This window comes from Protomyctophum parallelum, assembly GCF_964188405.1.
Source record: "Protomyctophum parallelum genome assembly, chromosome: 16".
NCBI classification, from domain to species: Eukaryota; Metazoa; Chordata; class Actinopteri; order Myctophiformes; family Myctophidae; genus Protomyctophum; species Protomyctophum parallelum.
In genome coordinates, this window is record NC_139711.1 from 11,424,455 (window position 1) to 11,440,345 (window position 15,891).

At 43.5% G+C, this 15,891-nt stretch overlaps 1 protein-coding gene across 4 annotated transcripts in view; it reads left to right on the forward strand.

Annotated features, from left to right (window-relative positions):
* Positions 1 to 15,891, forward strand: part of n4bp3 (NEDD4 binding protein 3) — a 48,626-nt gene that overhangs the window by 26,942 nt on the left and 5,793 nt on the right. For 3 of the 4 annotated variants that reach the window (XM_083786540.1, XM_083786542.1, XM_083786541.1), the window contains exons 2-6: positions 10,206 to 10,418; positions 10,884 to 11,020; positions 11,571 to 11,730; positions 13,885 to 14,097; positions 15,158 to 15,279. In XM_083786540.1, coding sequence (XP_083642666.1) covers positions 10,239 to 10,418; positions 10,884 to 11,020; positions 11,571 to 11,730; positions 13,885 to 14,097; positions 15,158 to 15,279 — 812 coding nt within the window. In that variant the 5' untranslated portion in view covers positions 10,206 to 10,238. The remainder of the gene's footprint in view (positions 1 to 10,205; positions 10,419 to 10,883; positions 11,021 to 11,570; positions 11,731 to 13,884; positions 14,098 to 15,157; positions 15,280 to 15,891) is intronic. The other variant, XM_083786543.1, reaches the window with a different exon arrangement.

Consider the following 15,891-nt stretch of genomic DNA (forward strand, 5'->3'; position numbering starts at 1 on the left):
TCATTAAGATGGGGACCCCCTGGAACCCCCTCAAGGACTACGGTCACCGGACCCCACTTTGAGAACCAATGCTGGGAACCAATAATTGGGAAAACACTACAATTTTAGTAAAAAATATAACATGAATATGTCATGTTATTATTTCTTTAAAACCACCATTTGTCATACCTATACATAAAATGTATACTAAAGTTAGTTCCATAACTCCCATTGATCCAAGCCGGAACACAATCGACTGATGGATGATTCAAATATACATGCTCTGGGAATGCACTCGGCCCACTTAACTTAAGTGGTCAGATGGGTGGGCCATGCACCGCTATAACACTTAATAGAGTTTCTTCAAGTGGGCCTGGATCCAGAAAAGCTTGAGAGAAGAACCACGTACTGCACTAATGTACGCATGGAGCTGCGCTAATGCAGTGGATGGAGACGCAATAGTGGAGCTATTGATCGTCTTATATATCCACTGCTATACAGAGTCTGGTGGGGCCTACTTAGTCTTCCGGATGGTTCAAAGTGGTTCTGTGCCCCCCCGGGTGCCCCCCTGTAGTGCTGACCGACCCGAACCCGTCAATGCTTGACATTAATCACACTGTCTCTCCTCTGGTAAAAATTGGTCTGGCTGAAAAGTGTCAGCCGACAACTGGGTTGGTGTCTCATGATGCTGAGGACGTCCCTCCCTCCGCCACAGCGCCGGGACAGCTGCTGACGGCGGCTACTAACACAGGCTGTCAGAGAGACATGTGGGGAGGGAGAGAGACATAGACAGAGAGAGAGAGAGAGAGAGAGAGAGAGAGGGAGAGAGGGAGGGAGATAGAAGAGATAGAGGGAGAGAAAAGGAGGGAGAGAGACATAGACAGAGAGAGAGAGAGAGAGAGAGAGAGAGAGAGAGAAAGAGGGAGAGAGAGGGACACTAGAACAGTGGTGGAATATAGAACTACTCTAAGTCTGGAATTCAAAATGTACTTGAGTAAAAGTTCAAAAGGAATGTCATCATATAATGTACTAAAAGATCGAAAAGTTAAAGTACTCATTATGCAGAATGTCCCATTTCAAAATTTCAAAAGTAAACATCTTTTTAAAATCTACAACAATTAGCCTGTCGCTAAGTCCCACCCAAGCCTGTTCTTGGCCAATACCACGTTAGCAACGGTTACTATAGGTTAGGATCCCGGTCAAGCTTGCAATGCTGGTCAAAATGGTTTTGCAGTGTCAATACATATATTTGCTGTACAGCATGTGTGGACCTCAGAAAGAGTTTGTAGTCCATTCCATGAATTATTTCGCTCTGTTGTGCAGTTTAGTAGTATCTATAAAAATAGGCTCTCATTGACTTCCATTGTAACGGGGAACAGCTCTCAAAATCAGTCAGTTAGCACATAAGCGAACACAACAAAAGCTGATTCTGACAGTTTATGACATCAGGAAAACCATGCCGTTCTATTTTCGTCTTTTGATAGATTTATAAAGTAAATATATTGGTTGGAGATATACAGTGAAGCGTTCTGGTGTTCCTCGATCGTTTGTAAACAAGTCGCCATGCTGTTTGAGATGCACCCAGCTGCAGTCCCAGACATTTCTCCTAAAGTGTCTCCCTCAAACACGTCCAAAATTGTGTATGGTGTTTGCGACAAGTGGACGAGATCAGAATCAGATACATTATTTTGTTTACATCCAACGGTCTGGATGGTAAGTCTGAGACCGAGGCTATACATCAGCAGTGTGTGTACAGATTTGGACCAATCAGATCGTTTTGTAGGCAAACTTGTCAGGGTTGCCAAGTCTACTTATTTCCCGCTACTTTTGGCTTAAGGCTAATAATTAGTACTGTAATACATTACCAAAACATTAATTATCATAGACATAGGCCTACATAGTATTTATAATGATAAATGCATACAATATTTTTATTAGGATTATATATGGTCATATTATTGTGTTTGTTTTGGCTTGTTTTTCTTGATTTGGCTTTAAGAGTTGTCTTGTTTTTGGAGGTGGGTTGGCTTATATCTCTCACACAATGTGGCAACACCGAAGTCGAAACAAAAACATGTTTTTTATTTTTTATTAAAAATAAAACCGCATGAGTTTTCCTGTCATAAACGGTCATAATCAGCGTAGTGTTCTAAAAGAGTGAGTTTGAGAGTTGTTTTCCCGTTACAATGGAAGTCAATGAGAGCCTATTTTTATTTCTAATATGTAGGCTACTATTAAACTGCACAACAGAGCGAAATAATTCATGGAATGGACTAGTTTGCTCATAAGGTAAGAAAACAAACCCACACATGCTGTACAGCAAATATATTTATTGACACTGCAAAACCATTTTGACCAGCATTGAAAGCTTGACCAGGATCCTACCCTAGTAACCGTTTCTAACGTGGTATTGGCCAAGAACGGGCTTGGGTGGGACTTAGCGACAGGCTAATTGTGAGCTTATAGATCAGCTATTTTCAAATGCCAGAAATACAGAAGTGGTTAATGCATGTATTGTAATAATAATCTAAATCTTCAAATTAACTAGTAACTAAAGTTTTCAAATAAATGTAGTGGAGTAAAAGTCCAATATTTGGATCCGAGATGTAGTGAGAGTAGAAGTAAAAGTATTGGAAATACTCAAGTAAAGTACAAATACCTCAGAAATAAAAGTACAGTACCTAAGTATATGTACTTAGTTACTTTCCACCACTGCACTAGAGGTTGAATACATTACAGTGGCTCTCTGCCAAATAGAATAAATTACAGTGTAGCCTACTTAGCTCAAACTGAGTTCCATGCATACTAAACTGCGGTACTAACATCGCTGCATGGCAGCCGCTGCAGCTTATTACATAACGGCTCTATCTGGAGGTGCATCACGCTGCGTGGGAGTTTCAGCGTGAGCCCCGTCAACGTAAACAAACTTTGATCGCAGCGCGGCAGAGAAGAGGATGCTCTCTCCAGGGGCAAAGGTCAGGTACTTGAGCTCTGCTGCAGGTATGTGCTTATCTGTACAGCATGGCTTGTATGCGTAGATAGATCGGCCACTTTTACTGTTTTTGTATGCCGCAGCCATTGGACAACATAATAAAGGGTTAAGTTGTTTGTAGAGGTAAAGCAACACTTCTGAATTTCTCTCTCATCCTGTATGGCAGCTTTGTGATGATTGTGCGCATGCTGGCAGCACTTTCCATTTCATCCAAATAATCCAGATCTGCCATTACATTACTGCAACTGCAAAGTGCATTGGTGTCATCTGCTTTAATGCTAGGCCAGGACAAAGCCTCTACATTGTTCATCGGACTAATGTATTTTGTCGATTATAAAGCATTTTCTTCGTGTCAATTCATTGTTAATACATAATATATTTTATTATTGTTTTATTAACCAAACAAAGCCTGCTTCTAGATTAATTAACCTACAAACGAGCCAGATTAAGTCAGTTATTGGCTCTAAACATAGGTTTCAGTATATTTTCGGTTAGATTCGGTGCCCTATAGCTCATCTGTGCTTTTTATTGCGGGAGGGGGTTTCAGGGCACTGCCCACACATCCAACTGTGCGTGTGCATTCATGGGAGTGAGCGTTTTGCGGATCAAAAAAATAAATAAAAAGGGGACGAGCTCAAGCTTGTGTCTTTTGAAAAGCATCTGTGGAATGTGGCTTCCCTCTCGGCCTCACACAAACACACACACACACACACACACACACACACAGAGCGGTCATCCATTTGTCTCTGGCTGTGTATGGGTGGGTGGGGGCTTGTGGAGGTTGCCCCCCCCCCCACCACTCCCTCCCTCCCTCTCAGGGCTTCAAGGACTCCAGTGAATGCATTGTTTTCCCACTGGAGAGCTGAGCAGAATATTTTAAGAGAGTGTCCTTGGAGAGCCGAGTCTCTCTCAGACCATAGCGTTTTGTCTTCTCCGTGACAGTTGTCAAGCAACCATTATGTCGTCTCTGCCGCGTGGAAACCTCGCATGTCCAAAACCACTTCACTTTCCAGGAAGTGGACAAAAAGAACCCATGGTCCGTTGCATCCAATGTCACACAAGATTCAATTGGTCCAATATTTATAAAACTCAAAGATATTTGAAACATATTTATGTGGAAAATAATCTAATCTGAGGACCAGGGCAGGTGACTTTAGTAAGTTAGTAACTTAATGATACAGTACGTTAGTTCAGTCAGATATACTCGAGCGGCTTCATGCTATGCTCAAGGGACATAAATGTATTTGAGGGGTTAATATGCTTCATTACTATGTGGGTGTATACAATGTTTCAACACAACACACTAACACAGTGACAGTTTCAATTAGTCCACCTTTCTGAGGATGGTAGAAAGACCTGCTTTGACCTGTGTGCGTGCGTGCGTGCGTAGAGAGAGAGTGTGTGTGTGTGTGTGTGTGTGTGTGTGTGTGTGTGTGTGTGTGTGTGTGTGTGTGTGTGTGTGTGTGTGTGTCTCAGCAACCCTGCCTTGGCTAGTCAGGGCTGAGTTGTAAATCTCTCTCTCCTTACCCGGGGCCCATAAACCACAAGGCAATTATGGAAAACAACTGGACGCAAGATTTTTTCAGTCCCGTAAGATTTGCGGTCGCAGCTTAAAAGGGTTTTTATCCTTCAACCTCCAGCCAGTAACACCCCCCCCCCCACACACACACACACACACACACACAGGCTCTCTGGCAACCAGTGGTGGAACGTAAATAGGTACATTTTCTCAAGTGCTGGATTTAAGTACAATTTTGAGGCATGTCCATTTTGTATGTCCATTTTGCAATAATTGATGCTTCTACTCCACTACATCTCGGAGGCAAATATTGCACTTGTTACTCCACTATGTACTGTTATTTGACAGTTTAGAGCTGCTATCTTTAAACGATTTTGACTAATTTGGAAAATATTGAGGTACTTTTGCTTACTTTGGAGCGCTAGTTAAAGTTTGAAGGGTTTATAAATGTTTTTGAGCGGTGCCTCCACTCCATCACGCAGGTGTGTGTGTCCCTATGCGTCTCCCTATGTGTAGTCTGTGTCTGTCCGAGCACGGAAAGCTGAAACAACTCTGTCATTACTTGACCGTTTCGGACTCGGGAAGGCTCGCCGGAACCGGCCCGGACCCCATGTTCCGGGTACCCCCCAGGGTCCAGTACACAGTACAGCACAGTACACTACAATACATTACAGAGCACAGTACACTACAGTAACTATAACAATAAATGTATAGTTGCACCGCTCAGTTCACACAGGTGTGATTTGTTTGTCATAGGGCATTTGTCAAAGCAGTACTTTTAAAAACGCTTTTAAAATCATAATACAAAAGGTCTCCAGCCGACACAGCATGGAATTATCGACGTTTTCAGCGAGCTGCCTTTCCGATAGTTCCTGAGCAATGTTCTCGCTCTGCGCTTCCTGTTGCTTATTGATCCTCGTCTTTGACAGATAGCAAAACAAACATCAGAAAGAACATGACCCACGGCCCTGAGGTCTGACACGCTCATGATTTATTCATCCGGTTTGAGGCGCGTACGTACACAAACGCAACACATTCACGAGCCGTGAGTCATATAGCAATCACATAACGTCACTGACGGGTGGAAACCTTGTGTTGTATGTCCAAAGCTGTTACTTTTCAGGAAATGGGGAGGGGGGTTCGAACCTGTGTTCCAATGGACCCAATGTACTTTATCCAATGTATTTTAAGCGCTTGTTAATACTATTTATACTATTACTGGTTCAATATTTATAAAACCCACAGACATTTATCACCTTCAGAATGTTTCTGAAATGGCAAGAATTGCTGATCTACTATAGAGGTCTATAGAGCATGAATGTCTGCTATTTTTGCATTAATATATAATGTCGAAATATGGAGATACAAGGTTTCTGCCCGACAGACGGAGGGCCCTGTCCAGCTGATGGAAACACCTTGACAAAGGTCACGTTTCAAACCACAGCAGAGTGACCTCCATTACCAGTGATGGAAATCAACTAAGTACATTTTCGCAAGTATTGTACAGTACTTAAGTACAACTTCATGGCACTTTTACCTTACTTGAGTATTCGCCATTACCGCAGCGCATAAATTCCATTCCTTTAAGTGTGAGAACCAAAATGTACACTCTCAGAGTTACAGACCTGTACTACTGATCTATTTGGTAACTATCAATCATTCATCTGGGCACGTCCCTGGAACCGCCCCGCAAGGACCCCGGCGGGGTCCGCATACCCCACTTTGAAAAAGCACTGACAATGCATAGAGGTTATTATTTGCTGGATTGCTTTAGTGTAAAGTTTGACACTGTCTTTCTTCTTCATGAATAAAACCATGGATGGTCTGTGTTCTCTGGATGGCTGACAGCCCTGTCACACACAGTCCTCTGTCTAGAGTTCTATCCCATTTGATCCATTTACACGATTGCTGCAGCTCCGTCAAGGCAAGGGCAGCCGTGCGAAGCACTTGATAAATGTGGACTACGGACATTGATTGATTGATTCTCAGGCTTTTTCAATTTAACCACGTAAACCCTATATATAGTTGACCCCCTCCCTCAGGGTATTTTCTGTTTTGTGTTATTGTGGGCTGAAAATAGCCGATCGACATGCTTGTCGATCTGCCATTTTCTGCAAAAGCTTTCCCCACAATATGGATGGGCAGTCCTTTAAATACCAGAACACCATAATAACTCAAGCCTCTTCAGCTGGGTTGCCCGGGTGGAACTCGTCTCTCCCCAGGGGTATTTGAGGGGGTTCAAAAATAGAAGCTCAGTGGCCTTGTGGTTAAGAGTGTCCGCCCTGAGACTGGGAGGTCGGGATTCGATCCCATGCCGGGTCATACCAAAGACTCAATGCGACATACTAATCATGTCCAAGGAGTGGAATTGTACATCAAGCTTCCTCACGCTACAGAATCAGGAGATAGGGTATGGGCCTCTCAAGGCTTGTAGGTCCGCTGTTTTTGAAAATAATGTTGAAGACTTGTAGAATATAAAGTATTTATACAGTATTTCAGTCGGCCAAATGCCTATCAATTTAGGCGGTCCTTGACATTGCACCACTCTGCATTAAGGCATCTGACCCTTGGCCCTTATGATAGACACAGGAGACACAGAACAGCATTGCATTTGAAAACAGAATGTAATGGAATACAAGAGGGGTATGGATGTTGGCATTTCTATGGTAATTCTTTTGACAGGGATATTCTTATAGCTACTCTCTAAATCAGAGGGTTGGAAGGAAGGCGGCTCACGCTAACATGTAGCCTATAGAATAGATGCTCCAAATAGCCTCTGCCTGCTAGTTAACTGGTGGTTACAAAGTCTCTCTGTGTGTGTACGTACAGTATGTGTGTGCATGGCTGCATGCTCTCTTCTCCCCCCCCCCCCCCCCTAGCCAGTTTATGGCTGGAAAAACGCAAGACGTGTGTGTGTGTGTGTGTGTGTGTGTGTGTGTGTGTGTGTGTGTGTGTGTGTGTGTGTGTGTGTGTGTGTGTGTGTGTGTGTGTGTGTGTGTGTGTGGGAGAGGGGTCAATATAGACCATTCATGAGATGGATGGATGGATGGATGGACTATATGTCATCCAAAAATATATTTAAAAAAAAAGAAGAAGAAAGGCGAAATATCATTCTGGCTATGGAGATAGTGGAGATGTCCATGCCCACCACTCGGAAACGTGCCCTTTCTTGGACCGCCTGCCAAGGACGAGAATGGAGTGCTGGAAGATGAATGGGCCAATAAACTGATACTCTGCATTCAGGAGCTGTCCACACAGTGGAGACTGTGGAGTTCAGTTCAGCACTGAAGAACATGAAGAACACCCAACGCATTACTTAAGCACTCAGACCCTCTGCACTTAGTAAACAGAGCCTGATAAGAAGCTCACTCCCCATGCATTGGAGGAAGCATGTTGAGCTCAGTTCGGGGCTCTCCCCAGGTTGGCCAATATGGATGATGGCGCGTTTGAGTGCTGAATACAAATTTATTTCGACCAATCGCTGTGGTAGAGTAGGTTAATTCAATACAATACAACCACCACAACAGAGTAGGTTAATACAATACAATACAACCACCACAACACAGTAGGTGGAGGCGCAAAGATACAGAGAGCAGCTGAGTTTGACGTCTTATAATGTTTGTAGGAAAAAACTAAACAAAAAACAGTGTCCTTACATAACGTTAATATTATTTCCACTCGAAGCGGGGCATGCATATTGTTGCACGAGGCGCGCCGTGTGTAAATTGGATACACATGACATTCAGGAGACGCGGGAAATAACCGATAAAAAAACAAAGCAAAGCGCTGCACTTGATTAGAATCGTGTGTGTGATGTTTGCCAAAAGCACTTCTGCCACTATATTGTATTTTTTTAGTTGTTTTTTGTTTCCGGGAACTGAGTGGGGGGCTGTTGTAACCTAGTTGTTGGGTGCACGTTATGCAAGAGGCTTGGGATGTTGCATATCTTTACTGTTGGTTTACTTGGTTATAGAAAAAACCTCGTATCTCCGTATGTTTCAACTTTTTTTCTTATTTATTTCTTTTTTCATCCCGTAAATGAATGGGACGAATGGGGCAGTGTCACGCAAAAAGAAGCAGCGAGATTAGCCGATCTTCAAGCTCACGATGCCTCGTGTCGCACCACGATGTGAGCTTGTAGATCAATTTTTGCTATTTTGGTGGGAAATTTCGAAAGGGAAAGAGAAAGTGATTAAGTGTGTCTGTGGGTTTTATAAATGTTGAACCAAAATGAAAAGTATTAAAGGTATATTCAGTGATTTCACTCAAAAAACCTTAGGTTTCGTTTTTGGCTGTGGGACCCAGCCTTTCGTCCAATCAGGATAGAGAGTCAAAAACGAAACCTAAGGTTTTTTGACCCCCAGGGGTTAATTGGGGACAGGGAGGAACTCCTTATATGGCCAGCACACTCTATAGTAGGGAGGATTATCACAACAAAACAAAAAAATAAGTGATATTTGAATTAAGTGAAATCACTGAATATACCTTTAAGAGGTTGTGGCTAAATTATAACTACATTGGATCCATTGGAACAGGTGTCCTGGGGGGGTGGGGGGTCCAGGGGGTCCCCAGCAAAAGTAGTTAATATAGTATCACAATAATTTTAATCGCTTGATCCCTTTATATGTTGGCTATTCAAAAATAGCAGATATAAAAGCTCACAGTGCGTCACTTTGTGTTATTTTTGCATGTAAGTATTGTAAATACTGAATTATTTTAACACAAATCTACTCTTCTGGGGTGGGTCCCTGGCACAAGACATTTTCAGATGGGGGTCAGCGGCCAAATTCATATCAATTTGGGGATCCTTCACATGAAATAGTTTGAGAATCTACTGCATTGGAACACTTAATGTTCTTCTTTTTTCCATTTACTGAAAAGCAACGATATACCAGGTTTTCCAAGCCGACAGTGGCATTATGCTGCCTCATACCTCTCTCTCCCCAGAGCAGAACAGCAGCGACGGCCTCCCAGGGTTTTGTGTTTGGGCTGTGTTTTGGGCTCTCTCTTTCTCCAGAATGAGATGGGATGGGATGTGGGCTGGCGTGCATTCGCTTATGAGCAATGCATCCTCCTCACAATCATGTTGGGTTGTTGCTGCTGCTTCTGTATGTGAAGAGAAGACTGCATCATTCAAACAGTGTGTGTGTGTGTGTGTGTGTGTGTGTGTGTGTGTGTGTGTGTGTGTGTGTGTGTGTGTGTGTGTATGATTGCATGTACAAGGATCTTGGAGCAGAGAGTTTTGCGGTTGACCTTGCTGTGATCTGAACGTGTTGGCATGTCAGTGGTGCATGCTGGGAGACAGCTGTCTGAACCCACGTGCACAGACACATCTGTCAGCTCACACAGACACACACACACACACACACACACACACACACACACACACACACACACACACACACACACACACACACACACACACACACACACACACACACACACACACACACACACACACACACACACACACACACACACACAGTGCAGCAATGACACATCCTGTTAGAAGTAGACCTCTAATCGCAACTCATTTTGAGCTTGTAGATCGTCTATTTTTAAAATTATATATATATATATATATATATATATATGCATTTATTTATTAAAGTATGAAATGAAATCTTCCCTCCGTTCTACAAGCTCACACCGCCTGTGTTATGTCTGCACCAAGTGTTCAACAGCCTCTCCTTTTGTCTCTCCAACCTGCCACAGAGCTCGTCTCGCGCCCGCCCCGTCTTCTGACCAATGGCAACGTCGGTCCAGACTCTCCCTCTGACGCGTGACCCCGGCAAGAAGTTCCGCGCCGCCGCCTTCCCGGCGGGCGCGCCGCCCCTGTCGTCCCGCTGCGGCATGGGCAGCGTCGGCAGCCTGGTGGACCGGCCAGACATCGTGTCTCCCAGTAGAGCCAACCGCGCCGTGCCCCAGGTGAGTCTCTATTTGACTATTTTCTATTTTCTATTTTCTATTTTCTATTTTCTATTTTCTATTTTCTATTTTCTATTTTCTATTTTCTATTTTCTATTTTCTATTTTCTATTTTCTATTTTCTTACGTGACCGTAGGAAAATGACACGTCGTGATTACTGCACTTTTCTTAACAACATGAAAGCCCCCCCCCCCCCTCACATTTGTCAAAAATAGCCGATCTACAAACTTGTAGATCCGATATTTTTGGAAAATCAATTTGCGCAAATGTGCTCTTCACGGTCTGTTTTATCAAGTACAGAGGGGTTTATGTGGATTGGGTTTTACTGTATTTGCAGCTCAACAAAAGCTAATTAGTATTGTATGACGGAGGACAAGTTCACGATAAATTAGAATCTCTGCGATATGATTAATTCTGAGCTTATCATTCTTCCTTTCATTTTTAATCACGATAAACGATAATAAGGATTATGGGGTCCCATCCCAGGTGAGACCCCGGCAGCAGCAGCTGCAGCAGCAGCAACAACAACAACAGCAGAACCACAGCCTCCTGAAGAAAGGCTTCAACCAGAGAGAGCTGCTTAACTACCTCAACATCAGCAGGTATATATACTGGGCTGGGGGTCCTGGGGGTCTCACATGTAGGTATATACTGGGCTGGGGGTCCTGGGGGTCTCACATGTAGACTACAACACCAAAAGAAACCAAATATGTGTCTTTGGTTTCTGTCCGGTCCTAGACCACTGGACGGACCCCTGCAATGATATGCATTCGGCTACGGAACCCCATCTGAAAATATGCTGTTATGCTTCAGGGACCCCCAGAAGCAAAGATTTGCAAAAATGTTCAAGATTTTTCTAAAATAGGCACTTTGTGCCGTGCTATGAGATAGCTTGTATGTGCATTATGTTTTACTTTTGAGTTTCTATTTGAGTTGAGTTTCAATTTGAGTAGAATTTCTATTTTTAGAACATTTATCCTAAAAGTAATGTTTTGATAGATGGCATTTTATCCAGTAGAGTCTCTACTGGAACTCTACTGGAGGAATGGAACACCTTAAATCCCAACTTAAAGTAAGTACACTGGCCAGGGCTTAAAGAGGTAAAAAGGTGACACGGTTCTCTGTAGCTCTGCTGTGCTTTTCACCAATCAGGAAGGAGCCCAAAGCCAAGGACAGTGTCCCTGGCGTGACCTCTGGCGTGACCTCTGCGAAGAGGGAGCGTGCCGACGAGGACGAGGACATCTTCGCCCAGGTCTACCAGAAAGACGGCACAGAGAACAACTCACTGCCCATTGGTGGAAAGTATGAGAAGGTGAGCCACGCTTTGTCCACTAAAAACAATGATGAGAAATCATACTCCGCCGACTACCCTTTTTCACAGACGAAAAAACGGAATAAAAACTAAGCAATGTTGACTAAAAATCTAGCGCTTTAATACCATGGTATGTTGTGTCTTTATCACAGCAGTGGAACTAAGTCTCAGGCGGTCTCGGCTGAATTGATCAGAGCTACAGTAAAGAACACAGAACGCAGCACACAGGCTGGAACAAGCATATCGATTCAAACAGAAACAGTGTGATTTATGTGAGCCAGCTTCCCCCTGACTCAGCTCTAGCTGTCTCGAACTTCATCATCTCTCTTCGCCCCTTTTCCTCTTTAAGTGAGCTGTTCCACATCCATCTCTGGGGTCTTCATCAATAGGGGGTCCGGGGACCCCTAGGGGTCCTCAGAGTTACTATATGGGGGCTGCCCAATATTTGTGCGATAGGAACGTTTTTCTTTTGCATTAAACACTTGAATCCTATAGAATCCCAAATCTGAGGGGAGCATTAGCGATCTACAAGCTCACAGCGCCGCACAATTTTTGATTGTTTCTTGTTATGTTTCACTCCAGCAGCAGCATTAGAACTAAAATAACAACTGCAGATGCAGCATAACAATGTCCCTGTTGAGCAGCCAACTCACCAGAAAAGATAATCCAAACTATGTCTCTGCTGTGTCTCTCCTTTCAAACGTCACTTTATGGGTTGTTATACCCAGAAGTTATTCCCTTCACACTCTTTTCAGCATTTCTGTTCTAAATCTCTCTGAGCTCCTGCTGCTCCTGCAGCTTGGGTGCAAAACACAGGTGTAAACAAAGCAGTAAACGAGTTCCTTCCTGCTTCTAGGCCTAGGGAGCGTCTATGCTGCGCTCAGGGAGCGTCTACAATAGTATGCATTTAGGGAACACTGTAAATAGCAAAAGATATGTTTTTTTTTTGTTTAAAACTTTGAAAATTAGTTTTCATTGTGACACGGATAAATAGGAACTTAAGGTACGGTACAGTATACTACCAGTTCCATTGATCCAAGATGAGCACAAAAATAGAACAATTAAAAAACATCACTGTAGTGGTTACTCATTAAAACTTGATGAAGCTCCCAGATAATGGTTTTAATTTAAAAAACATTATCTGGGAGTTTCATCAAGTGTGCGGTCTCTATTTTTAATGATAAATAATAATTTGACATATATGGGCTATGCCCAGTGGTTTACTGGTGATCCTTTAACTGGAGGGATGCCATGTTTCATGACATCACGTGCAGATTGGGGATCGGAGGCCAAATACATATCATTTTTGGGGTCCTTAAAATAGTTTGAAAACGACTGACATAGAAACATGGGTTTTTCAGAAAACTGTCATGATTTAGAAGACATTTGTAGAATCGTTTTCAGGTCTAAATGGGTTAAAATCGTTTCAAATAAACAAGCTGTCTCTGCGTTATTGTCAGGGAGGTGTCTCTGTATCGTTTGCGACAGTCAGTCAGTCATATATGATCCAGTCTGATTTCAGAAGCAGTAACAATAGCGTTTTTTCTCAGCCAGTTGATTCTTCATGAGTGAAGCGGCCTGGATGATTTGTTTATTTTTCAAACACAGTTCTTATATGAGGCGATCTAAAACTCTAAAACTCTACTGATATTGACGTCAGACTTCGGTGCTCTATTGCGATGCATTGTAAGCTCGTAGATCGCTATTTTCAAATGGCCGAAATGTATAGAGTAAGGGTAAGTGGTTACTGTATGTTTTGTAATAATAATCTAAATCTACAAAGGGGCGGCGGTGGCTCAGGGGTAGAGTGGCTGGATGGTAACCGCAAGGTTGCCAGCTCGAACCCGGGCTCCCCCAGAGTTAGTGTCGAAGTGTCCTTGAGCAAGACACTGAACCCCTAATTGCTCCTGATGTGCTGGTTGGTGCCTTGCATGGTTTCCGCCGCCATCGATGTATGAATGTGTGTGTGAAGTGAATGGGTGAATGTAATGCACAATCTATGTAAAGCACCTTGGATAAAAGCGCTATATAAATGCACCATTTAGTAGGGGAAATTTGGAAATACTCCAGTAAAGTACAAATTAATGATAAATGCACTTAGTCACTTTCAAGCACTTGTCAACGGTCGCCCTTTGTTCCCTCGTCTCCTTCCAGTCTCGCCTGAGGCCGTCGGCCTTCAAGCCCGTCACTCCCAAAAACTTCAGCTCCATGCAGAACCTGTACCCTTCGTCCAAGATGGAGGACGCTGACCACAGCGTGTCCAACGGTCTGCACCGGGCGTACGCCCACGCCCCCACGGCCGTCTCCACCTCCTCGTCCTCGCCCTCGCCCTCCCGCCATGGAGGACCCACGACCCCAGGCAACAAGGTGCCCTAACACGTGCCTGCAGGCCACGGTGTGATGAGATTTATAAGGGCTGTATTTTGCGTGTCTTAAGTACCCTTATTCCCTAACTTGAGTAAACTAAAGACCTGGAGGCGTGATCAATGCCATTTGGCTATTCTGAGTGGCCAAAGAGCATTGATCACGCCTCCAGGTCTTTAGTTTACTCAAGTTAGGGAATAAGACCTGGTACTTAAAGGTATATTCAGTGATTTCATTTAATTCAAATATCACTTATTTTTTTGTTTTGTTGTGATAATCCTCTCTACTATAGAGTGTGCTGACCATATAAGGAGTTCCTCCCTGTCCCCAGTTAACCCCTGGGGGTCAAAAAACCTTAGGTTTCGTTTTTGACTCTCTATCCTGATTGGACGAAAGGCTGGGTCCCACAGCCAAAAACGAAACCTAAGGTTTTTTGAGTGAAATCACTGAATATACCTTTAAGACACGCAAAATACAGCCCTTAGCCTCTCAGACCCAAAACGTAGAATATTTTGTTGTCGTTGGATAATATTTTGTCCACAATTCCATGATGTGTTGGTAGTAGGAGAGATAACAGGCAAACGTTGATCAGATGTTTAACAATGGACCCGTACGGGTCCATTTGGTTTCATTTTACGCTCTCAAGAGTTAAAGGTATATATAAGGCTCCATTTGGTTACCAACTCTCCATCATTTAGCTGGGGACCACCTAGAATCCCTTCAACCACTGGTTGAAAACCACTGGTTTAGACTGTGAGACTGAATCCGTGTGCTGTCGAGCAAAAAACATTATTTTGTTTTTTTAAGTCGTAGAAGATTTGCACACAAAAGACATAATGGGGACTTTCTACTTTTGGCACATTTTGATACCAATACTTTTGTACTTTCACTCAAGTAAACTTGTATTTCTACATTGTAGTACAAAGTAAATTTTCCATCAATGCATAGGTGGCATAGCTCCACCATGGCCAGTGTTTTTTTTTAGTCACATGGCGTTGCTACTATTAAGCATGTTATTGACGCGATGACGAACGGCTGCCTTAACTGTGAGCGTCCGTTGCAGGCCCTGTCATCAGTGCGTGGGACGACCCAGGACGATGACAACCTGTCTGATTCAGGTCATAACTCCATGAACAGCCTGCCTCCGTACCGACCGCCCTTCCGCCCACACCTCGCTCACATCAGGTACACACTTATTATTCAGCTGGTGTACGTGGTGAGGTAAAGCAGTGTTTCTCAAACTCTGCCGGTATATACAAATTAAACCAAATGGACCCATTAGGGTTCACTGGGTTTCATTTCTATACTGTCAGAGAGCTGCAGACTTGTGTGGGTCAATTTAGACCCACGTGAAAGGAACCCACAGACTCCCTGGAATCCACTTTTGAGAACCAATGCTGATAAGCAGGGGTATTCAACCGGCCAAATGGGGCCTGTGGGCCCTGGAACAATTTTCCAATGAAAGTTACAGGTATGGTGTGTGTGTCCATCATATTCAAGGGCCTTGGGGGAGAAATGAGACAGACTCCGGTCACTTTAGACTAGAGCACTGCAGAGGAGAGGTGGGGGTGTGTGTGTGTGTGTGTGTGTGTGTGTGTGTGTGTGTGTGTGCGTGCGTGCATGCGTGCGTGCGTGCGTCCAGCTGGTGCTTGTTGATGCAGTGTTTTATGCACTCAAATAGGTCTACATCTATTCTAAGGTAGTATAGTATGTCTAGATATATTATCCTGCTCATTACTGTGTACACTGTGTACTGTGTATTATATATAGGCCTGCATACCAGTAAGTCTTTGTGTT